The 23,739-nt window shown below is 64.7% G+C and overlaps 6 protein-coding genes across 6 annotated transcripts; 3 read left to right on the top strand and 3 right to left on the bottom strand.

Moving 5' to 3' along the window:
• Positions 1 to 3,063: 3,063 nt before the first annotated feature.
• EMIHUDRAFT_231370 (hypothetical protein) lies at positions 3,064 to 3,940 on the bottom strand (the record flags this gene model as incomplete). The annotated part of the gene is made up of 3 exons (XM_005784121.1): positions 3,064 to 3,426; positions 3,554 to 3,624; positions 3,715 to 3,940. 3 exons carry the CDS (start codon positions 3,938 to 3,940, stop codon positions 3,064 to 3,066), a joined length of 660 nt encoding a protein of 219 aa, XP_005784178.1.
• A 3,185-nt stretch (positions 3,941 to 7,125) lies between these two features.
• EMIHUDRAFT_442078 (hypothetical protein) lies at positions 7,126 to 9,211 on the bottom strand. The gene is made up of 6 exons (XM_005784122.1): positions 8,673 to 9,211; positions 8,540 to 8,610; positions 8,177 to 8,465; positions 8,036 to 8,106; positions 7,848 to 7,965; positions 7,126 to 7,768 (listed from the first exon to the last, which is right to left on the bottom strand). The coding sequence occupies exons 1-6, from the start codon at positions 9,148 to 9,150 to the stop codon at positions 7,260 to 7,262; spliced, it is 1,536 nt and encodes a 511-aa protein (XP_005784179.1). The 5' UTR covers positions 9,151 to 9,211; the 3' UTR covers positions 7,126 to 7,259.
• A 2,883-nt stretch (positions 9,212 to 12,094) lies between these two features.
• Positions 12,095 to 13,738, top strand: EMIHUDRAFT_231375 (hypothetical protein; the record flags this gene model as incomplete). Its single annotated transcript, XM_005784123.1, has 4 exons — positions 12,095 to 12,357; positions 12,469 to 12,732; positions 12,964 to 13,244; positions 13,494 to 13,738. The coding sequence occupies 4 exons, from the start codon at positions 12,095 to 12,097 to the stop codon at positions 13,736 to 13,738; spliced, it is 1,053 nt and encodes a 350-aa protein (XP_005784180.1).
• Positions 13,739 to 13,930: 192 nt separating this feature from the next.
• Positions 13,931 to 15,394, top strand: EMIHUDRAFT_423809 (hypothetical protein). The gene is made up of 4 exons (XM_005784124.1): positions 13,931 to 14,104; positions 14,253 to 14,317; positions 14,548 to 14,786; positions 14,856 to 15,394. Exons 1-4 carry the CDS (start codon positions 13,953 to 13,955, stop codon positions 15,360 to 15,362), a joined length of 963 nt encoding a protein of 320 aa, XP_005784181.1. The 5' UTR covers positions 13,931 to 13,952; the 3' UTR covers positions 15,363 to 15,394.
• Positions 15,395 to 16,225: 831 nt separating this feature from the next.
• EMIHUDRAFT_112576 (hypothetical protein) lies at positions 16,226 to 18,321 on the bottom strand (the record flags this gene model as incomplete). The annotated part of the gene is made up of 6 exons (XM_005784125.1): positions 16,226 to 16,279; positions 16,383 to 16,757; positions 17,195 to 17,274; positions 17,398 to 17,642; positions 17,740 to 17,903; positions 18,256 to 18,321. The coding sequence occupies 6 exons, from the start codon at positions 18,319 to 18,321 to the stop codon at positions 16,226 to 16,228; spliced, it is 984 nt and encodes a 327-aa protein (XP_005784182.1).
• A 1,129-nt stretch (positions 18,322 to 19,450) lies between these two features.
• EMIHUDRAFT_54819 (hypothetical protein) lies at positions 19,451 to 20,434 on the top strand (the record flags this gene model as incomplete). The annotated part of the gene is made up of 2 exons (XM_005784126.1): positions 19,451 to 19,910; positions 20,118 to 20,434. Coding segments are annotated over 2 exons (777 nt in total), but the record flags the coding sequence as incomplete, so codon positions are not given.
• Positions 20,435 to 23,739: the final 3,305 nt, after the last annotated feature.

Consider the following 23,739-nt stretch of genomic DNA (forward strand, 5'->3'; position numbering starts at 1 on the left):
GCGCAAAGTGCGCACGGTGGTGGTTCCAGTTTGCCGAGATGGCGTATCACGGTGCAGCGGGAGTGCCCTCCGGATGCTAATACCGTCAGGTAGACCCTCGGGGTACAAGAGGAGAGGGAGAGGGAGAGGGAGACGTAGACGGAGAGTGAGATGGTAAGAGGTAGAGTAAGAGGGCGAGAGGAGAGGGAGAGGGAGAGGGAGAGGGAGTAAGAGGGAGAGGAGAGAGTTAGAGGGAGAGGAGAGAGGGAGAGGAGAGAGGGAGAGGGAGAGTTATAGTGAGAGGGAGAGGGAGAGGGAGAGGAGAGAAAAGATCAGTAACCAGCCTCCGGCGGGGCCCCCCGCGCTACCATCCAAACCTGAGTACCGGTCTACTATCATAGATAGAGGCTCAAGTGTGACATAACCACACACACACACCACGACATACACATACACAAAGCAACTCTCACGACACACGGGCACCCCGGTGGAGCGGCGGCGGCGGCGGCAGCAGCACGCGCGGGCGGACGGATTCGGACGGGGCGGAGCAGCGACCGCCTGGGCGGCCGCTGCTCTGTGTCTGCCTGAGCGCGCCGTCTGTGCGCAGCTCCGAGCGCCGTCAGGTGCAGGGAAGCGTGGCGGCGCGGGGACGCGCGGCGGCGGTGGCGAGCAGGCGAGCGGCCCGCGCGCGGCGAGGCGAACAGGTGATCGGCAGGCGGGTGATGGGCCGGAGAGTGACCGCGCCCAGCGATCGGAGGCGAGCCGATCGTCGCTCGGCCGCAGCTGACCTCGAAGGCGTGCGGAGCGCGACTGTCGGTGTCGGTGGGCGGCCGTCATGTGGCGAGGAGGGAGGACGACAAGTGCGCGTCGTACGGGTCGCTCTTCATCGGCCAGTCGAGCGGACGGTAGCGTCGGTCAAAGTGAGGGCCGGTGAGGCCGGCGAGATTCGTTGCGAGATACGGTTCGCGCCCAAACACAAGTTTGGACGCTCTGTGGACGCGCCGCAAAATCAGGCAATTGGAAAGGGGGCTACTGGGGCGGCCAATTCACACCTCGCGGGACTACTTATGTTTTCGTAAACGTAGTCGTGGCCCCCCGCTACGTCGCACGAGTGCAACCGGGTAGCGGGGGGCTAAAAGAGGGAGAGGGAGAGGAGAGTAAGAGGAAGAGGGAGACGAGGGAGAGGGAGAGTAAGAGAGAGAGGGAGAGGGAGAGTAAGAGGGAGAGAAAGAGGGAGAGTGAGAATAGGGAGAGTAAGAGGGAGAGGGAGAGGGAGAGGGAGAGGGAGAGGGAGAGGGAAAGGGAGAGCTCGCCCTCCACGCGGCGCACCATTGGGGGCGCTGCGGACTATTAGGCCTCGTCGCACATCGCGCGCATTCTGGATTGTCTTATTTATCTGAGGTTAAAATATCCATTTGAAAATGCTTGCCACATCTCGGGGATGGCGACGCCAATTCAGCCATCCTGAGATGCAGCGCCCTCCGGCCAGCATCTCAGGATGTAATGGCTCAATCAGGGATGTCGTGGACATCTTTGGTTGCCTCAGGCATCCCAAGATGCATGAAGCAATTCAGGATGCGCGAAGCAATTCAGGATGCGCGCGCATCCTGAATTGCTTCATGCATCTTGGGATGCTCGAGGCAATCTCAATTAGAATGGAGATCGTATCGGGCAATTTCAGATGCCTGAGCATTTCAAATTGCGGGTTCCCCGCCCCTGACGGAGGATGGGCTGCTCAACGAGTTCGCCATGATGTGGGCGCTGCGCAACAAGTTCCCGCTGCACTACGTTCTCTTCAAGCAGACTGCGTGCCACCTGCCGCGCGAGGCCAACGTCGAGCAGATCTTCTCTCGCGCTGGGCTGCTGGCAGACCCCAACCTCAACCCGGCCCACCTCGCTGTGCTGGTCAGGATTGGCTTCAACAAGAAGGCCTTCGAGCCGGCAGTGGCAGCGATCAAGGAGAAGTACTACGAGCTGTTCCGAGGCAAAGGGGGCGAGCACAAGGAGGGCTCCTCGGGCGCGGCCGGTGCGGCATCTCCATCGGCGGCCGGGGCGGCCGGGGCGGCTTCGTCGTCGGATGCCGCCGCCGTGGCATCGTGAATATCTAGCCGCGGTGCCCTGTATCGTCTGTGGCTCGGATTGTGTGTTTTAATTTTGGTCACTATTCTCTCACAGCGCACGCGAAACGATAGCCCGGTCATGAACAACGACAAATCCTCTATCTATCGAGCCACGCCACTAGCACTACTGGCTGCCTAATCCTCAATGCCCTCGCAGCAGCCAGCCTGTTGCGCCGCTTCTTTCCGATCAGTTGATCGGGGTCGCAAAAGCGCATGCCGAGCACCGCCTCAATCTTGTAGCAGAATGTCGGCACGACCGCGTCGTCCGCACCGCCACCTGCCAGCCGCGCCTGGCGCTGCGCCGATGCTGCCTTTTGGCACTTGTAGCGAGCACACATGGTGCGGTGCGCGTACTTGAGCAGGCGGTGTGCGCCGCAGTTGGCGCAGTGGCCCTGCGAGTAGGCGTGCGCGGCATGTGGACGCGCACTTGGGTATTTCTCGGGTATACCTGGACTTTTGCGGGTATACCCGGGTTTTACCTGCAAGTTGCTCACGCACACTTGTATTTGAATACATTATTCATATTCATGAGTACAGGCAGACGTGACTATTCATATTCATGGATACCAGACGTCATGACTACTCATACTCAACAATACAAGCTGCCAAAGGATGGGTTGAGTTATTCATTGTAATCATGAATCTTGTTCTTGAATGGGCTCTTGGCGCGCAAGCGGCGAGGCGGCGCGGCGCTCCTCTTCATGGGGAATTGCATGGTGTCCCGTCGATAACATACGGTAGGCACCGACAACCAGCACACTCAGAACGAACTCAAACAGGCCGTGGGCTCTATGTACCACCGCGGAGCTCCAGATACTTCATTCACACACAGTCACGCACCACAGTATCAGACATGTTCAGTACTCACATGGTCCAATCGTCATGACAGAGGATCAGAGAGATGTTGCGCCGCCCGGGAGGGTACTTAGACCCCTTGGCGCGCCCAGAGTGCGGGTCCGCGGCACTAGGCGTCAACGGCCCGCTGCTCGATCATCATCTCTCCGGGCCCGTCCTGCTCGCGGTTGAAGACCACGAAGATGCCCATCTGCTGCCAGAGGAAGCCGATCGTGTCTGGCTCGACCAGGATAAGCTGGCCGGGCACGTAGTGCGCGTGCTGGAAGCCGCGCGCAGCGACGCGGCCCTCGCCATGGTATCGCTCGACCTCGCGCTGCTCCGAGCCGTCCGAGCCGACAGAGACAACCTCCACACGCACGCCGACCAGCTCCTCCTCGTCGATCTCCTCGACGGAGGCGCCCTCCTGCCACGGCGTCGTCAGATCGGCGCGGAAGGTTGTCTCGCCCGCGGGCACGTGCTCGTCGCCCGTCATCTGAGGCGAGGGGCGAGGAGAAGGCGGTCGGGCGGCGGGCGAGGAGAAGGCGGTCAGGCGAGGGGGCGAGGAGAGGCGGTCAGAGGGGCCGAGGGAGACGGCGGGATACGGGGCGTTCGAGTCCCACCTTGACTGCGACGAGGGTGTCGCCCTCGTAGTGGATCTTGACGGTCGCCTCGCCGTGGTTGGGATACACCCCTGCGGAGGAGGAGCACCCGACTCAGCCTGGAGCCGCCTTCTGAACTCGCGGGCGCGGGGTGCGCTCGCGGGCGCGGCGGGGTGCCGCACCCTTCCACAAGCCGGCGAGCTGGTACTGCGGTTGGAACCGCCGAAGCACAAGCAGCTGGTCGCGCGTCGTCGCGGCCTCCCCGTAGGACTCGCGCCGCACCAGCACCTCGAGCCGCTCGCGCAGGTTGCTGGCGAGAAAGGCGGGATCCTTTTGGCGCAGGTCGGAGAGTTGGTCGCGAAGCGTGGCGGCAGCGGCAAAGTCCTGCTCCTCGACCGCAGACTGCATTTCGCTCTCCAGCCTCGCCGCCTCGGTCCGTAGCGCGGGCAGCTCGGCGGCCGCGGCAAAGTGCTTGAGTTTGCTCTCAAACGTCGGGGCTGCGGCGGCGCCGGCGCGCGCGCCGGGCGCGCGGATCAGGTGCGCGGAGGAACTTGCGAGGGCGAGCAGGATCGCAGTCATGAAGATGCAGAGGATCGGCTACGGGCGCTCCTCAAATGACCGCGGTGTGCAAGGTAGCTCAATGAGGTCCTGAGCTCGTGCCGAGATCCGTTACTTTGAGTTCTTTTTTCTTGCGAGAGAGTATTGTAAAGTTCTTTTTTGCTTGCTTGACGTCCAACGCTCTTTTACGTTAGCGTACCCACGCAAAAATGTCTCTAACAACCCGATGGTGGAAAAATCGATGGTGGAAACAGGGGGTTATGATTCGATTCCTCATAAACAAAATAAATCTTCCCCCGGTTAATCGCATGACCGCACTCTACCCACCCGCTCGCGGCGGTGCACGCGGTGTTCGAAAACTACTGCCCGCCACGCCTCCCCAGATTGACCACATGCGATCGGCGCAGTTTGAGCCGCATTTGTCCACCTCCTTGGGAGCCAGTCGCAGGAAGGCGTGGAGGTGCGAGAGCGGCGGCGAGGCGCTCGCGTTGGCGGCGTCAGCCTGCTCGAGGCACGCCGCCGAGCTCTCTGCGCACAGGAAGCTGCGCCCGTTGAAGCCGGGCAGTCCGGGGCACGAGCTCCCCCCAAAGTCGGAGCCGGTGGGATGTGCAGCGTCGCGCGCCGCCGCGGAGAAGGTGAGCGGCCTCCTTGTTGTCTTAACCAGCAGCTCGGGCGCTCCCGAGAGGCGAGAGAGGCGAGACGGGGTGGGCTGGCACGAGCTCGAGTTCGGCAGATTCCCCACCCTGTGGAAGTTGGCTAATGAGAGTGGCAGCCAGTTAATCCGCTGGTGCAGGTGGTGCATCATCCACTGGCCCCAATAGGTGTGGCCAAAGAGGTAGAAGGGCCGCGCGTTCGGGTTCCGCCGCAGCACCTGGCGCTTGGTCTCGCTGACTGCGCGACGCGTGGGCCGGTGGTCTCAGCAGGAGGAGACGGAAGAGGGGAGAGGGGAGAGCATGGGGAGAGCATGGGGCGTGACACACCGAGATTCTCCCTAAAGTCTTCAGTCATGTTGTAGAAGTCAGCCGCGGTGAGCGTCGCAAAGCGGTCGGCGTTGCGCGACGACGAGGCGAAGAACCAGTCGAGCACAAACAGGCCGCGCGTCGCCGGCGCCAGATCCCATTGGCAACTCCGGTGAGGGTGCCCGCACTGTTCGGCTCCAGCCGGGAGCAGCTTGTCTTCGAGGTCGCCGCCGCATGCTGCTGTCATCCTTGGGTCGGGCTGGTCGGACCCGTAACTTGCGCAGTTCCTTGGGAGCCAGAAGCCGCTCTCCGCGAGCCGCCTGGCGAGGCCGGGCGCGAGAAGCCAAGAGGCCAAGAGCGGCTCGCCAAACCAGGCGAGGTCCCAGCGCGACACCACGACCGCGTCGTACACAGCATTGACCCGCTGCTCGTGCGCCCGTTTGAGCGCTATTGCCCGTGTCATGCCCAGAAGGTGGCTCCGAGTCCTGCCGCAGACGCCCTTAATCCACCGCGCGTTCGTCCGGTTGAAGCTCGGCGAGAGGCGCACGAAGCAGTCACGCTCGAGCATTTGGGACATGTCGGGCTCGGCACGGAGGGCAACCGGCCGCCACAGCTGTTGAATCAGCTGCTTCACCTGCGGGCTCCAGGTGTGACCAAATACATCTGAGCGAGGCAGTCGGGCCAGCAGCGCCGCGTGGAAGCTGAAGAATGCGGCCGAGACGATGGCTGGGGAGGCAGAGCTGGAAATCCAGGGGCGCTTCCTTTCAGTACCAATCTTGCCGTACATGACGAACGCGGTGCCCAGGCTCGACATCCTGCACGCAGCCAACACGCAACCACCCCGACGCGCTCACGCTAGCAAACTTGGCGACCGTCCCCGCCACGTGCCCAGAGGTCAGCAGTCCAGGTCAGGTCAGCAACGCGCGGCGCCGCAAATCCAAAAGATGGAGGCTACAGAGACGACCCACCTGGCCAGCCTGAACGGGGACCTGCTGGGCCGCATCGTCGAGCTGGCAAACTGCCTTCACACGGCCCACGCCCTCCCGCTCGCCTCCCGTGGCCTGCTCTCTCAGCTTCGCGACACACGCCCTCCGCTCCGGGTGCGGGGATCGGTGCAGACGGTGCTGGACATCGAACGAGGCAGGATCTACCGCGTGACTGCGTTCACACTGACCCCGCCGCTCTCACCGCTGCCGAACGAGGGCACGCCTGACCTACGCAAGCTCGCAGAGGCCTGCGAACATCTCGTCTCGCTCGATCTCTCTGTCAACGACGTGTCAGCTCTCGACCTGCACGCGCTGGCGACCTGCAAGCAGCTCCGGTCGCTAGCCATCTTTGGATGCAACACGAACTGTGTATTGGACGTCAAGCCGCTGGCGTGGTGCACGACGCTGCGGGACCTGACGCTCAGCCACATCGGCGGCTCCGGCCGACAGCACTTCTGGCCGAGGACTGCACTCACGGACGAGGACTCCCGCGCGCATGTGACCCTTCGACGGCATGAGGGTCGTCAAGTGGGGGCCACTTGGGGCCTCGATCACCTACTCGACACCCTCGAGAATCTGCTCGTCCGCCTTGTTCATACCACGGCCGGTCCGTTCTGCGGACGGATGAACCGGGTGACCGTCGTTCCACGCTCGAATCAGACGGACATCAAGAAAGCGCATTCAGGTGCGGCACGGGGGCATGCGCTGGTCCACGATTACTGCAGGGTGTGCACGGAGTGCGCCAACTGCACGGGGTACGGTTCCGGTTGCGTTGGCCACGAGGGCAAGGACCGGCGGCGCGACAGGGGCGGGCCCTGTGGCTGCGGCTCCGGCGACGCAGGATGCAACGCCTGCGGCCGCTGCGCCATCTGCTGCCTCGCCTCGCCGTGCAGCTCGCGTTGATGTCACGTCCAGCACCGGGCGCCCTTCGGACGCGCGCTTCGACCCGGTTAGGGGGTAGACAAAACGCTGTGAACATAATCGCGAAAAACTTAGAGTTAGAGAGGTTGTGTGTCTTGCCGCTCTTCTGTCAAGGGGGGTGAGGGGACGGATTGAAGATCCCTCACACCAAGATCGTGCAGGAGAGTTTGAGAGAGTTTGAGACTATAACACAGCTCACAGGTCGTCTCTCTCTCGTGAGGTTGTGGTTGTGAGATATATTGTGCACAGTCACACTGCCATCTGGCATGTACACTTCGTCGACGTCGTTTGTATGTATAGAATTCAGTCACTAGTGTGGGCAACGCGTGGCAGGGGCTGCGCCACCCATTCCCTTACCAAGGCCAGCTCGGCCCGCCGCGCGGCCCTGACCGGCTCGGGGTCGTCGGCGTTCGAGAACATCAGATCGAGGTGGTGCGCGCCCTGTGGCACCTCGATCGCAACCAGCGTGCTTGACAAGTTGCGCAGCACGCCGCCGCTGCGCCAGGGGTCATACTCGCCGTTCGAGAAGATGATGTGGGACGCGGAGCCGGCGGAGGAGAAAGCAGAGGTGGCGGCGATCCAGCCCGGCCGCTGCACGACGCCCGGGAAGCGGCGCGTGCAGTGCGTGGCGATGGTGGCGGCGCTCTTGTTGAAGCGCCAGAACATGTCCCGCCCGCCGGTGAGGTTGAAGTAGGTCTCCTGCGGCAGCCGCTGCGTGCAGTACTGCCAATCCCAGATGCCGTCGCCGCCGTCGAGCGCGCTACGCGGCAGCGCATAGCAGCGCGCCTTGCCGCTCGCGTTGTAGAGGACGCCTGCGGAAACATCCACTGCACATGACGGGCACGCGGCGTGGCGTCGCCGCCCGCCGGTGTGGAGGGGGAGGGGACACGCCCGCGGCCGCCGCCATCCGCCGCAGCAGCGAGGGCGCGTCGCTCGTGACCGCTCCGGCGAAGTGGGCGCACGCAGCGCGCATCGGCCAGGCGGGCAGCAGGACGGTCGGGTCCCTCGTCTGCTGGAGGAGACGATGTTGTGAGAAGGAGGGTGGCAATCGAATCGGGCGGTGGCAGTGACGGCATCTCCTGCTGGAAGACGAGGTAGTTCGAGGCGTACGGGAAGTTTCCCATCGCGAGCGTGTCAAAGACGTTCAGCAACAGCGCCTGCGGGATGCGTGTCGTGGACGCGTCGTGGACGCGTCGTGGGCGTGCCAGAGACGCTGAGCGGCAGCGCCTTGAGCCGCGCACCCGCGCCGCCCTCCGCATCGGACGGCGAGGCTCCCTCCCGCAGCGGCTCGCACAGCCGAAAGACAGACGACAGCTCCGCCCGGCCCGCCGCGCTGCCGGTCGCAGAGTCGATGGCTTCCCAAGTCGCTCGCACGGCGGGGATGCAATCGGCGTGTGCTCCGGCCGCGGGCGAAGCGTCGCGCGTCACGACGCGCCAAAAGGCGTTGCCGTCGAAGAGCGGGCTGGCTTTCCCCCGCCCCCCGCGCCGCAGGCCGTCAAAGGCGAGAACCTGAGAGGGGAGGCTCGGAGAATGCTCCGAGAAGGCTCCCAGGGCGCGGCGGGCCGTCAAAAAAGGAGCAGCGCCGGCGCGGATGCGGCCAGCGCGGCGTCCACCGCGGACGGGTAGTGCATCCGCAGCCACGCGGCGAGCATACCTACGTGCAGCTTCCTGGGCGGTTGCCAGGAAGCAGCGAGCAGCGAGCCACGGCGAGCGTGCCTCCGTACGAGCCGCCGATGGCGACCACCTTGGCGTCCGGCGCGCCGAGGGAGAGCTTGAGCCGGTGGATGAGTGTCGCGTAGTCCGCCAGCGCCTGCTCAAGCGTGAGCCAGCGGAGGGTGGACGCGTTCGTCGCGCTCGATCCTCCGAGAGGCTGCGTCTCGCCGTAGTAGCGGTGCTCGGCAAAGACGAGCAGCGCGCCGAGCTCCTCGGCGTGCTCCCACATCCAGCCCGTCGCGTTGACGTACAGCTCGACCGAGGCCTCGTTGCCGCAGTAGAAGAGGATCGGCCCGGCCGCCGAGCCGGCGTTCGGGCGTCGCCAGTAGCCGCCGTACGAGAAGACGCGCTGTTCGAACGTGCGAGTCTCGGTGAATGAGAAGTGGTCGAGCGGCTGCGTGTGCCAGTCGACGGAGCAGTTTGCAGTGCCAGGATGTGGCGCGGCGACGCTAGGCGGTCGAGAGGGCGCCCCGCGAAGCATCGCTGGGAGTTTTTTGTGCAGCGCACGACCGTAGCGCAGCGCGAACTCGCCGCGCCCTTACCTCTCTGGCGCGAATAAAGAAATTCGGCGCCCACCAACTGTTGACGTCCGCCATCCCTCCCTTGGGTTGTCTGTTTTCTTTCTTTCTTTTGTCCGACGACCGTAGCGCAGCGAGAACTCGCCGCCTGAGCCTAGCGCAGCGCGAACTCGCCGTCTGAGCCTTAGTGCGAAAACTCTCGTCATCCTCCGCCTCATCCGTCATCGGTCTTCTGATAAACGCAGTATGGAAGATTAAAAAACGGAGGAGCAACGAGCGCTCTGGCGTGAGCCAAAGACACTCCCTCCGTAGACACTGATCACACACGGGTGGGACACGGTGGGTCACAACGAAGCGCGAGAGCGTGCACGACAGAGCGACGGCGCAGCGTACTGCCGTCCAGCTAAAAAGCGGCGGCCGACGGTTGCTGCGCAAAGTGATCAGCTCTAATGAATGTACCGGGGCCCTACGGATAGATGAATCCGGGGCACCCTCCGCTCGAATCCCTGGCCAGGGGTTCGAGGCGGTGGCCCCCACCCTGGGGCCTCCCATCAAAGGGACTGCTGCAGAAGACGCCCAATCTTGCACAAGTGCAAGAACCATACGTCTTCTGATAAACGCAGTATGGAAGATACAAAGAGACGGAGGAGCAACGAGCGCCCTGGCGTGAGCCAAAGACACTCCCAACTGCGCTCCGTCACCGGTGTCGCGGTCTCCCCCCCACTGAGGACGATCTGCGGGGGGGAGTCGCGCCGCCGGCATGTATCTGTGCAACTGTGTTTTTGCCTTGTCCCGTTTGATGGAGCAAAGCCACGGGCCGCCCGCGCTTGAAGGCGGTCGCGCCAGGCGCGGGCGGCACTAGTTGCCGGCGATCCGCTTGGGCAGCGCCCGCGCTTGCCTCTGACTGGGTCTCCATAGGTCGCGCGGCCCGAATGCTCGAATTGAACGTCTCGCAAGCTGGCGTCGCTCGCGTAACTGTGGCAGGGCGATCCTCCCTCCGGTGGAAGGGAGATCTCTAGCCTCCTAACGAGGTTGCCCTCCGCCTGGCTGTTGGCGACAGCGGTTAACACCTCCGCAGTTGCGTGGGTCCGCGCCACAGGTAGAGACGTTGAGCTCGACAAAGTCTTGGTAGTTGTTTCGGGCCATCAGTCCGACAGGAGAGGGCCAGCGGTCGCCTCCTCGAGCTGCCCATGCCTTCGCCGGTTTGGAGTATCGTCGCCACCACCACCATGTGCGCCCAGGAAAAGGAGGGCTCCCCACTGAGTACGGTCTGCGGGGAAAGCCGAGTCGCACGGAACGACCTCCTGATGGGATCGCCCCTCCTCGCTGAGGACGATCTGCGGGAGGAAGGGCCCCACCTCTCCCCACTGAGGACGGTCTGCGGGGGAAGAGGTCCTGGATCGAACAAACCTTGCCTCCGCTCAGAACGGCTGACAAGGACGGCGACCACCGCACGGAGGTGTCCATTGATCCACTCGGGGGCTGGTCCCAAGGGTCCAGCTCAGGCCGAGCGGCCGCTGGTGCGACGACGAGGTCCTCCCGCCACGGGCTCCAGCGGGGCCCTCGCCGCTCCCCACTGAGGACGGTCTGCGGGGGGAGAGGTCGACGAGGCGCGCGAGGTGGATGCCGTACAGGTTGCCCGGGTTTGGCGTGGAGCCGGCCGCGATGGCGTGCCCGAGCGTCTGTTGCGGGTGGGCGATGTAGGTTAGCATCAAGTATGGATAGTTTAGTTAGGTTGAACTAGGTTCGGGCAGGGTCGGGCAAGCGCTGTACTAGTCCGTCGGCGTCGACGGCGCCGCCGCGCCGGCTCGCTGTGCGTCGGGCGGCGCCAGCGTCACTTGCGAAGGGTCGATGACGACGATCCCCGCCGCGTCGAGAACGTCGTCTGGGACGTCGTATTGGTGCGCCAGCCGCGGGTGCGCTACCAATAGCAGCCGCTGTCAGATCGCCGAAGGCCTCGGTCTGTCGGAGCAGGCGGTGTGCGAAGCGCAGCAGCGGGCTCCTCTCCGACTCTCGCGAGAGGGCGTACGGGGTGGAGATGGCGTCGCTGAGGAAGACGACCCGCGGGAAGCGCTGAAGCAGTCTCCTGAAGACGATGAACCCGAACGCGCACGCGAGGAACTCGAGCATCCGCTCGAACCCCTGGCCAGGGGTTCGAGGTGGCCCCCACCCTGGGGCCTCCCATCAAAGGGACTGCTGCAGAAGACGCCCAATCTTGCACAAGTGCAAGAACCATACCTCTCTCCTCTGTGCCTCGTTCTGCGACGACGCCGACGCCTGCCGAGCCCTTGCTCTCGCGGCTTCCCACCTTTTGGTGTAACAAAATAAATTATCCTCCGTTTAATCGCATGACCGCACTCTAGCACTCTACCCACCGCCCGCTCGCGGCGGTGCACGCGCGGTGTTCGAAAACTGCTGCCCGCCACGCCTCCCCAGATAGATTGACCACATGCGATCGGCGCAGTTTGAGCCGCATTTGTCCACACCTCCTTGGCGCTTGGGAGCCAGTCATACATGAGAAACACAAAAAAAAACATGAGAGAGATTTTGCTAGCAAGTTTTGTGTCATGTCGTTGCTCAGGTCCACTCTCTCTCGTTTCGAGCACTTGTACCTCCACGGTCGGTGTTGGCGCTGGGCCTGGGGTTCCCTTCGGGTGCATCGTGACAGCTGACGACGGGATTACCGCCTGCCGAGTTTTCTTTTTTGCACGACACTGGGCACGGGAGTCGCACTTGCGGGCTGTCAAATTCTTTTTTGCCGCCTGGACGAACATGTCGACCTGGCGAGTAGAGGCACACGCACGCACTCTCGAGGTCTCTTGGAGCAGAGCCCCGGCGAGACCTCGAAAGAGCAACCCAATGGGTCCCTCGAGAGGGGTACCCTGGGTGGCGGGGCCTCTCTCCAGCATGACCATTCGCGTCTCCTTCTGCCTCAACGCCGGTGCGAAGGCTGGCCAGCCGCTCGCCACCGTCGTCGCGAGAGACTCGGCCACCGAGGCGCTGCTGCAGGCGGCGAGCAACAAGCTGCGGCTCAAGAAGAAGGACGCGGCGGCAGCGAGGCTCTTTGTCTGGTCAAAGGACGGGCGCGGCGGCACCGAGCTGCCACGCCACGGCAGCGCGGCAGCTCTTCTACGCAACGACGACCTGCTCGCCGTCTCTGTCGGTGAGGCGTACAGCGGTCCCCGGCCGGCGCAGCCCGCCGCCGCCGCGGCCGACGCGGCGGCGCCGGAGCCGCCCCCGCTCATCTCCGGCAGCGACGACGCGGGCCGTTCCTACGCCAGCCTCGAGACGCTGTGGACCGAGCAGGCGCGGCACCTCAGTGAGTACTACGCCGCCAACGAGCGGTGGTGGGACGAGGACGGGTACGGAGGCGGCAGCGATGAGGAGGCGATGATTGGCGACGGAGGCTCCGAGGAGGACATCGAGCACTCGCTCCGGTTGCTCGACGCGCTCAAGGCTCGCAGGCCGGCGCTCGCATTCGGCTCGGCGCTTGGCACTGAGATGCCTCACCTTCCTGTATTCCAGCTGGCCCAGCAGTCCAAGGGGTGCGACGCGTAGTCGCAACCGCGCCGCCGTGTGACTCGTGTTCTAGGCGCTCGACGGCGGCTCGGGCGTCGGACGCGTGACAAAGCACGCGCTGCCAGATGCGGAACACACGCCCTCTGCATGCCCACCTCCTCGCCCTCGAGAAGAAGGGCACTGCGCTGTGCTCCGCCGCACCAGCACCCGCGCCAGGCACGTGCCATCGCCCTACCCCGCACCCGCACCCGCGCCAGGCACGTGCTGCTCCGCCGCTTCGAGCGCGTCTGCCTCGTCGAGCCGTGCGCCCGCTGGCTGAAGCAGAGCCGCCGCTACCTCGGCAACAAGCGCGCGGGCAAGTGCGCCTTTGTGCACGCGCGGCTCGAGGAGCTCGAGGCGCCGTCGGCGCGGCCGGCTGCTGCTGCGGCGGCGGCGCAACTCTTCGACCTCGTGTGGGTCCAGTGGACGCTGCAGTATCTCGTCGACGCACACGTGGTCGCGGCCCTCCGCTCCCTCGCCTCGCGCCTCTCGGCCGGCGGTCGTGCTCGCCCTCGAGAAGAGCCGGCCTCGCTCGTCAAGCGACCAGTGAGCAGTCGATGCCTTGCTAGGCGTGCTCGTCGTCAAGGAGAACAAGCCGTGCGCAGCGGGCGGCGGCGGCGGCGGCGCGGCGCCCGGCCTCGCCTTCCGCGTCGACACTCCCTCCGGTCCGCGCGCCGGCGAGACGCGCCATACCCAGGCCTATCTCGTCAGGTGCGTTTGACACGCCCGCGTGGTGGCGGTGGCGCAGGTCCGCACGGGCGGTACGACGTGACGCGGCCGGACGAGCACCACGAGTGGCTGTTCGCCTGCGCGGGGCTCGAGGTGGAGCACGCGGAGAGCGGCTGCGTGGGCGGCGAGGTGACGGCGTGGGTGCTGGTGAGGAGGGCGGGAGGCGGCGCGGGCCGCACGCCAAACGAGTGGCGGAGGCCGCACCGGGCGGGCGACGGCGAGGAGGCGGCGGCGGAGGAGGAGCGTGTACGGCGTGTGGTGTGAGCAGCGTCTCTTGACAGCTCTGCCTGTGAGCAGGAGGCGGAGAGGGAGCTCGTGCGGCCGACGCTCGACGTCGAGGCGATGGCGAGGGCGGCGGAGGAGCGCGCGCAGGCAGAGGCGAGGGAGGAGCGCGCGCAGGCAGAGGCGAGGGAGGCGAGGGAGGGCGGCGGCGCGCCGCCGAGTCTGGCCGAGATGCGCGCCGCCGAGTCTGGCCGAGATGCGCGCCGCCGCCGTGCGGGCGGGAAGCCTCGTCGGCGTCGTGCCGGTGAGCGGGTGCCGTCTAAGCGCCGACCTGACCGCCGCCTACCTGGACCGGCTCCGCCTCAGCGCCGCGGAGGTGTCAGAGCCAACCCTGCAGTCGCTCTGCAGGCGCAGTCTAACCCTAACCCTAACCCTAACCCCAACCCTGCAGTCGCTCTGCAGGCGCAGTCGCGGCCCACTCTCGTGCAGCGGCCGCGCCACCCGCCTCGCATCCCCCCACGCCAGACAGCCCGCCCCTCGCCGCCCGCCGGCGCAGGCTGCAGGCGGCGCACATCTCGCTCGTGGCCTACGAGAACCTCGACTCGCACGCGGGCGAGAGAGGCACCAGACACTTCCGAGACTCTTCCGAGCCACTTCCGAGACACCTTTTAGACACTTCCGAGACTCTTCCGAGAACTGAACCTGCAACCCTCCCGCTTCCCCGCCTCCCACCCCTCTGCCCCCCTCCCCCCCCCCGCGCGCGCGACCCACACCCTCTCCTCACGGCACCCGGCCCGCGACCAAGGCGCACCGCTCCCTCCGCCGCTAGATCTCCCTGTCTCCCTAGATAGGCGCACCGCTCCCTCCGCCGCGGCTCGACCCGGTCGCCTCCGCCGAGCGGGTGGCATTGCGGCGGCGGGGCGGGTACTGCTTCGTGCTGGTCGACGCCTTCGCCGCGCTGCTCACCTCCCTCGGCTTCGTCGTCTCGCTGCACACCGCCGGCGTGGGTGAGTCGCCCCTCGCCGCCGAGAAGTGGGGCAACCACATCGTCCTGCTGGTGCACCTCGGGGAGCGCCGCTTCGTGTCAGACGTGTCGGCCTCGGGGAGGCGCGTCCGCTGCGCGGCCACGGCGTCTCTTCACGGCGCCGGCGGTGAGTAGGTCGGCCTCGGGGACGGCCCCCTGCGGCCCTTCGAGCTGCGCGAGCACGCGTGGGAGGAGGACGGGTATGCCTTCCGGCTCGAGGCGACAGGCGCCAGCACGTGGCACTTCACCCACCATCCGCTCGGCTCGTTTCGCGGCTTCGACTTCTGCCTCTCCTCCTCGGCCGCCTCGGCGCGCGAGTTTGGCGAGTACCACGCCTTCTACTGGAGCCACCCGGACAGCCCTTACCGCGTCTCCGGCCCCGTGCTCCAGCGTGTCACGCCCGAACGAGGCGTGCTCACGCTCCGCTGCTGCACGCTCCGCCGCGTGCACCCCGGCTTCCCCGCCGGCTCGACGACGATCGCCGTGGCGACATCGGCCGACGAGTGGCTGGCGCTCGTGCGCGAGCACTTTTGCATGCCGCTGATTGACTTGCCGCCCGAGCAGCAAACCTCCCTCTGGCTATCGGCAAAGACCAAGCACGACGCGTGGCTCGCACAGGAGTGTGGGAGAGAGGCCCCCTGAAGTTTTCAAGTTTTATTTTTGTTTTGTTGCACGGTCACCGCCTTCGCGCTTCGGCTTCGCGTGTGTTGTGCGTGACTTGAGTGTAAAAAATCTTCTCAGATCTGGTGCAAGGATCACAGACTTCACTCTGCCGCTCCACCGGGCTCCGACAGCACAGCTGGAGGCATCCGCTCAGCCTCTCGCGCCCGTTCCCGAAGCCTCGAAGCGCAGCACTGCAGCCAGCACGGCTGGGGTGGCGGCACTGCCAGCACGAGGCGCACCAGCGCGTGGGCCTCGTCAAAGACCCGCGACTGCAGGCCGAGGACGGCGGCGCGGAGCAGACCGAGCGGCTGGCCGAGTGCAGCCGCGGTGCTGGGAAGTACCGCGAGGTGGGCGCCGGCTGCGTGCGCGTGGACGGCCAGCTGCGCGAGCAGCAGCGGCGGCTGCAACTCCGACGCCGCCACCACCACACGAATCTCGCCGCGCTTCACGGCGCGAGAGGTCGCCCGAAGCCCCACGACGATGCCCGCAGGATGACGTGCGCCTGCGGATGATGAGGAGCACTCCCGCGCAATGCCACCGACGATTGACGCCGCGGCCTCGGCCGACACCCGGGGCCAGGCGGGCTCGAAGGACGAGGTGAGCGCCGACTTGAGCTGCGTCTGCGACGGCCCCTGCTCGCGCGCGACGGCGCGAGCGTCGGTGCGGATGAAGCTCACTATCTCCGAGGCGGTGCCGCCGAGCTCGTCGACTGTGCTCGCGGCGCGGCCCCGCTTCCGCCTCATGCGGAGGTTTTTTTCTCCCTTACGTAAAATATGAGTGGGGATCACTGTCCTACCAGACTCAAAACGAGAACTCTACACAGCAGACGGCTCGAAAAGAATTCACTGCGCGGCGTTGTAGCGCTTCCACAACACCCTCGACAGGCTCCAACGCACCTGGTTCCAGCCCCCGCAGTTTGCTGGCCCGGCTCGCATTCACAACATATACATGTGATCGAACAGACCCACAGCGATCCCGTTGCACTACAAGGAGCTCGACCGCGAGGCACTCGTCGCTTCGTTGCTCCGCGGCTTCGCACAGCACAGGCGGCAGCCGAATCTGCCAGATGACCACTGGCTGCCGCAAGAAGCCTACGACGAGGCGCAGTGGGAGCCGCAGGATGTTTGGATGTTCGTCATCACAGATGGGAGCATCCGGCCCCACCTGTGCGAGCGCCGCGATCCCGCTGCTGCTGCTCGAAGGAGTCAGGCCGCAGGTGGTGACGACCCGCTTGACGCCCTTCTCCAGGAGGCTGGCGTGGCTGCGGTGCAGCCAAAGCTCGCCGCCGCGGCGACGACGCTGAGCGACCTCAGCGCCGCGCTTGGCGCTGGCCGGCCCGCGCTGCTCGCCAGGCTGCAGGCACTCGGACTGACGCTGCCCGAGCGGCAAAGGGTGGCCAACGTGCTCAGCAGGGCGACCCGGGAAGGGCGGCATGGCCTCTGATTGCACTTGGCGACGAGAAATGAGCGCCGCAGCCTCAACCCCCGCTGCCCATAGGGCCAGGGGGCGGCTTGCGGGTGTGAAGTCACTCGTTGTCGTTTTGGCTTTTGCACGGTCGGTTGTGGTTTTGCATTTTCACACATGAACATGAGACAATCATGGAGACAATGGATGACGTGGAGTGTGATCTTCCGGGGATGAGTCAAGGATGAGCGAGAGAGAAATGCAAAATGTGCAAAAGTGTCAGAGATTCCCCGTTTTCGTTCACGTTACAATTCTCACGCACACGGGCTCCAGTACGCGGACGCCACGGCCTCTTCTGCGCGCCGCCGCGAGGCGCTTGCGCTCGCGCGCCTCGTCCGCATCGACACCGGCTTCCAGCAGGTGGGCTCCCCAGACTCGTCGACCGCATCCGCATCGGGAACCACCTCAAACTCAAAGTCGTATAGGCCTGCGCGCGCGGGGCGGGGCGCGCACACGGCGTGAGGCAGCGAGCACGAGCGCGCACCAGCCGCCGCCCGTGGCGATAGGGAAGGGTGAGCAAGCGGCGTGTGTGGAGAGGGTGGAGCCTCACCCGGCGGGCTCATGTAGTTCATAAACTCGGTCGCCGAGCTCCAAAAGATGGTGGGTATGACGAGGTCGTCGCCGCACTGGTACGGGTCAAAGTCGGACATCGACTCGGGACACTCGTTGTACTTCATGACGCCGCACTCCTCGTACTGCCGCCGCGTCTCGTTGTGCCAGAGGGCCTGCTCGACGAAATCCTGGCAGATGCTGATCACCTGGGTGTCGGAGCCGTCGCCCTTATCCCGGGTGTACCTGCGAGGTCGGCGGGCCGCGAGGTCAGTGCGTGACCGCGCACTGTGTGCCCCGCGGCCTCCAGCAAAGCGCTCGCCTCGGCTGCTTCGGGTCACACCCGAGGCAGTAAAAGTAGCGGATTGCGGGGTACATCATTGGATTCTTGCACCCGGGCCCGAGGCCGTCGATCAAGTTCTCAAACTGCACCTGGTTCTCGAGGTCGTGGCCCGGAATACAGCACGCCTCCTCGTTGTAGTCTTGGCAAAACTTGAGGTAGCGCGGCTATGAGCACCGTTTGGTGAGGGGTCAGTCGGCGGCGTGGGAGAGAGGGCAGCATCCGGGCGGCTGCACCTCTCGTGGGGTCATGCCCGTCAGGGCGCAGACGCCCTCCTGCTCCTGAAGGCGTCGACCATATGCAGCGCCGTCTAGTCCAAGCCCCGACCCCAGGCCACAATGGAGCAGCAGCAGCAGCAGCACCGGCGGCAGTGGCGGCGCACGGTGGCGAGGCTGCGCAGCGGACACTGAGGTGCGAACCTGTTGGCAAGGGGTGCAAGGGTCGCAAGGGGTGCGGCGTGAGGCGCAAGGCTCGCACCGTCTAGTGCGGCGGCGTGAGGGGATGCGGGCGGGGAGGCACCATCGGCACGTTTTTGCCGTTCGCGGCGATTGAAACGGTCAAGTTCGGTCGCAGCGGCAGGTGCATACGCACGGCTCGGCTGTGAGAGGAGCCGCCACGACCACACAGGGATTTTAAGGAGAGGGGTGTGATGCGCTAGCCGTCACCCACCCTTGGGCGTCCGCCTCTTCCTATCTCCCTTCGCAGTCTCTCTCCGATTCTCGCTGCAACCTTCGTGCCACCTCGCGGTCGTCCCACTCTCGTCGTTCTCTCCCTTGTCGCTTCTTCCTCTGTCGCGTCGCTCTCCTCTGCCTCGTCCTGCGACGCCGCCGCCGCCTGCCGGTCCCTTGTTCTCGCGGCTTCTTTCGCCTTTCGGCGCAACTCCGCCCTCCTGGCGGCATATCTTGGCCCCTCGAGTCTATCGAGCTCTCCTCGTGCAAGGACGACTCTTCTGACGCCCACTGCGATCATTTGCCGCCAAGTCATATCGTTGCTCAGGTCCACTCTCTCTTCGAACACTTGTGCCTCCACGGATGATGCCGGCGCTGGGGTCCCCTTCAAGGAAAAAAAGAAAGAAAACAGACAGCCCAAGGGAGGGATGGGAGGACGGCACGCCGCCACCACACAGGGATTTTAAGGAGAGGTGTGTGATGCGCTAGCCGTCGCCCACCCTAGGGAGTCTGCCTCTTCCTATCTCTCTTCGCAGTCTCTCGCCGCTTCTCGCTGAGAGAGAGAGATTTTTAGCAATACCAAACAAATCTAACACTCACACGTCATTTGGGGCTCGCTGCAGCCTTCATGCCACCACGCGGTCGTCCCACTCTCGTCGTTCTCTCCCTTGTCATTTCCTCCTCTGTCGCGTCGTTCTCTTCTGTCTCGTCCTGCGACGCCGCCGCCTGCCGGTCCCTTGTTCAAGGAGGGATGGGAGGACGAGCTATCGAATTCTCTTCACGGCAGCGACACGACACGCACAGGCGGCGCCATCGAGACCACCACGGCTCCTCGGAGACGCCCTCGCCGGCCGGCCGGGGAGAAGCCACCGCCCGACGAGCCGCCGCCGACGCGCATGCCGTGTTGCGCGCCGCTCCTCGCTCTCGCCGTGCTGGCAACCGCGGCCGTCGGTCTCTGCGCCCGCGACGGTCAGCTGGCAGAGGCGCTTTCCCCGGGCGGTGCGCCGAGAGGCTTTCTGGAGCGCGCGTACGTGTGCAGCTATGTTGTCGACGCCACCGTCCCACACTTGGCCGATGCCTTCACGCAAGGGCTCACCATTGCCAACGGGACGCTCTACGAGAGCGACGGGCTGTACGGCCACTCGCAGGTGCGCTCGGTCGATCGGATATCGGGCTGGACGATCGCCTCGACGCGGATGAAGCACCACCACTTTGCGGAGGGGATCGAGGTCGTGGGCAACAAACTTGTCCAGCTCACGTGGAAGGCGAGCGTCGTGCTCGAGTACTCGCTGCCCGACTTGCAGCTGCTGCGCGAGGTGCCCGTCTCGATCGGGAGGGAGGGGTGGGGGCTCGCGAGCGACGGGCGCACGCTCTACGTCACCGACTCGGGCTCCGCCCTCTACCACGTCAACCCAGACACCTACGAGGTTGAGAAGCGGCTCACGGCGCGCCGCGGCCGCCAGTCGCTCTCGCTCTGCCCGCCCGCCCCTCGCCCTCCTCCCACGCGTCTCGCCCCCTCGCGGTGCAGATCCACGACCCGCGGCTCCGGGGCGTGGGGAAAGATGGAACGCCGACAACGGGGCGCGACATCTTCGGCGCTCCTCGCCTCCCCTTGCCCCCCACACACCGCTGCTTGCCTGTGTGCCCGCCCCTCTCCCCTCCCTCCGCCTTCCCTCCGGCCCACCCGCCCGCCCGCCGCCCACCCGTCCACAGGGGTCAACGAGCTGGAGTGGGTCGACGGGGAGCTGTGGGGCAACGTCTACCCCATGTACCAGGGAACCGCCTCAGAGTGCGTCGCGCGCATCAACGCCGCCACCGGCGAGGTGATCGGCTGGGTCGACTTTCGCGGGCTTCTCGCGCGGCAGCGGGAAGAGGTGCGGCGCTCGCCGCACAACTACGTGCTCAATGGCATCGCGTACGACGAGCGGACGCGCCAGCTCCTCGTCACGGGCAAGAAGTGGGACAAGATGTACGAGGTGCGCCTCCAGCCCCGGCCCGACCTCGAGCCGACGCACATCGAGAAGCACTGCTCCCTCGGCCACCCGAGCGGACAGCGGGTGGGGTGAGCGCGGTGCGGCGGCGCGATGATGTGGTGAGCCGATGTATCTTTTGTGATGTATTATCGCGAAGACCGTTGAACATGATTACATCATGAGCTCTCATGATAAAGCACATGTGCATGTGCATGCACATGTGCATGTGCATCTCTGCATGTGTGAGAGAGAACTCGGACAAGCCCCCCGGACATATACGGCATTACATCATTACACGGCTTAAAGCCGTATGTCAAGTTTATACGACCGCCATTGGACGACAGAGTTTTGGCACTTGAAGGCCCACTTGGTCGGCAATGGCAGTGTGTTGCTTGATGCTTCTCAGATGTCAGAACTCTCTGGCACTCTCTCTCAGACCACGAGTGACGACTCACAGTGGCCGGAGAGAGACATAGTGGTTAAAGTGCTTAGTGCACGGAGCGCGGTCACCCGGCACACACTGCACGCACACTCAGTGGAGAGTGTGTGTCTGGACCCGCGCCGGCTCCGGGCCGCCAAGGACCGAATCTGCAGACCGCAGTTGACAACTGAGTTCAAGAGTTGAGCGTTGTGTGGCCCAACCCTTTGCCCTTTTATTTTTGCGCCTCAAGGCGGTTCCCCGGGGTCCACCGCACAGTCCAGGCGGCGAGGGCGGCGGCGGCGGCGGCGGCGGAGAGGGCGGCGGGCTCGGGTGAGGCACAGACGGCGGCAGTGGCGGGGGGGGTGAGGGTGGCGGGGAAGAGGGCGGCGGCAGGAGCGGCGGCGGCGGCAGGAGCGGGGACGGGGGCGTGGGCGGCGGCAGGAGCGGCGGCGGCGGGTGGAGCGGTGGCGGGGGCGTGGGCGGCGGCAGGAGCGGCGGCGGCGGGTGGAGCGGTGGCGGCGGCAGCGGCGGCTCCGTGGGCGGCGGGGGCAGTGGTGGCGGCGAGGAGGGTGGCGGCAGCGAGGGGGGTGGCGGCGGATGGTCCGGCGGGGCCGGGGGTGCCGGTGGGGCGCGTGGCGTATAGATAGGCGGCGGCGGCTCGGGCGGCGGAGGCGAGGGCGCGATGAAGGTCGACGTGCAGCTCGAGGTGGTTTTTCGGTTGGCGAGCTCCGCGGCGACGCAGCGGCCTTGGCCGTAGCCAAACGTCTCCGTGCTCGCCTTCCCGTCGGCCAGGATGCGCGAGCAGGTGGAGGTGGCGTTGGCGACACTGAAGCCAAAGGAGCCCGAGCACGAGACGATTGACACGCGCTCGGTCAAGGCGAGCACCTGGCCGCCGAATACGCCCATGCTCTGCACGCAGGTTGCGCCGCCGCTGTTGCAGATCAGGAACTCGCACCCGAGGATGGAGGAAGTCTGACATGAGCAGCAAGACCGAACTTGACAGCCGTACGTCAAGAGGTTCTCGCAAGTGTTGTCGTAACACGTCGTGCCATCCGCGCCACAGAACTGGTTTACCGGGCAGCAGTTGGCCGCGGCGCGTGTGGCGAGCAGCAGCGGCAGCAGGTTTCGAAGCGACATGCGTCTGCTGCGGCCGAGAGCCGGTGCGGCGCCTCGAGGGAGCGGAGTGGGGTGCCCCATGCGGGCGAAACAGGTTTTCAAACGTCGAACGCCGTGCTTAAATTTCATGCTGAGGCGCCGTTCAAAAAGACGACTGTAGGCCCTGAGGAGCACAAAAGAGACCGCGTCTTCACAGTCACAGCTCCAGTGTGCCGTCATCTCCTATCTCGCGACCGCGCTGGTGTCCAGTCCGAGCCTGGCTGTTCTTCACGCCTGGTCCTTTAACTAACTCACCCGTAGTACAAGAACAAAAGAGATTCCGTTGGTCATTTCGAGGGCTGGACAAAAGTGAATGGGTTTGTTTTTGAGGGCGTGACTTACGCTATCTTTGTTCAGCATCAAAAGTTGTCTGTAGAAAATTTTCATGCATTTTTGCATTCGCATGCATCGCAAAATCTCTCTCGCAAAACAAAACAACAACATCTCTCTCTCCATGCATCGCCTGCATTACAACTGCATGGGCAAAAACAACACTATTGCATTTCGTTGCATATGCAATCGATGCATTTTGCGCGTGATTGCATTAACAGAGAGAGAGAGAGATTTTTAGCAATACCTTAAAGAGAGGTTACAGGCGTGTAAGGTCCAATACCAAACAACAGTGCATCTGCATTCGATGCATTCGGGGCATGACTGTCTGCATATCTTTTGCAATTTGAGGGCAAGAACCTAGGCAAGTGCACCCAGACTCCTCCCCCCTCCCCTCCCCTCTCCCCTCCACTCAAGTAACCCTCAGACTCCCCTCCCCTTTCCTCTCCCCTCCCCCCCTACTCCGTCAGTCCGTCTGCACCCCCTCCTCCACTCCTCCTGCCCCCCCCCCCCCCCCCTTTCCCCTCCTCCAGTGAGGATGACAAAGCGTTCGCTCTCCTGGGGAGGCTACTCGATCCTGTAGGAGAAGGTCTCGCCCGCCACCACCCCCTCGGGGATCTCCAGCTCCAGCTCGTCACCGCCCACCGTAATGGTAATGACGACCCCAGCCACCGCGTCCTTGGGGCACGTGATCTCGAACCACTCCTCCTCCTCCTCCTCCTCCTCCTCCTCCTCCGTCTCAGAGAGGGGTCCCAACTCCTTGCAGTCAATGCCGGGGATGATGTCCCCACCCTCCCGGTGAATCTCTCCCTGCCACCAGAGGGCTAGCTGAAAGAGGCGGGCTAGTGTCGCCGGCTTGGTGGGCTTGCTAACGGCGAGCTGCTGGCGGGGCCCCGGGGTGGCACGACGGGTACTGGTCCGCGCGGCCGGTCGGGGAGGGGGCTGGGGAGATGGGGAAGAGGGGAAGCTCAGGTGCTCCTTTGACGCCTTATTTTGCACTGTCAGCTCGGCGGACAGGCACTTGACCCGCACTGATGTTCGCGCTGCGGTTGCTTACTTGCGCACGGAGAACGAGATTGTAGTCGACCGAGACAGCCAGCACCCGGGAGGGACGCCATTATCTTTTTGGAGGATTAGGTGCACACGCAATGGAGGCCGTGTGTCAGTGAATCCATGCAACTAAATGCAGTCTCCCACCGAATGCAAAGAATGCAAAAAATGCATATGCGGGGACGCAGCTGCCTCCCTCTGGAACAGGCGCCGAGAGGGACAATAGTGCGCAATTTGTCAAAATCAAGGTTTTGTAACGCGAGCTGTGCCACAGTGAAATGGAACTAGCCGGAGTGGTCTTCTTGTGGTCCTCCAACTCCATGTCCATGACCATGTCGGTTGTCGCATGTGGTCATCATGTGCCCAGTTGAGCTTGAGCGTTGGAGGCAAGTTGTGACTTGCGTTG

Source organism: Emiliania huxleyi (genome assembly GCF_000372725.1).
Source record: "Emiliania huxleyi CCMP1516 chromosome Unknown EMIHUscaffold_172, whole genome shotgun sequence".
Lineage (NCBI taxonomy): Eukaryota > Haptophyta > Isochrysidales > Noelaerhabdaceae > Emiliania > Emiliania huxleyi.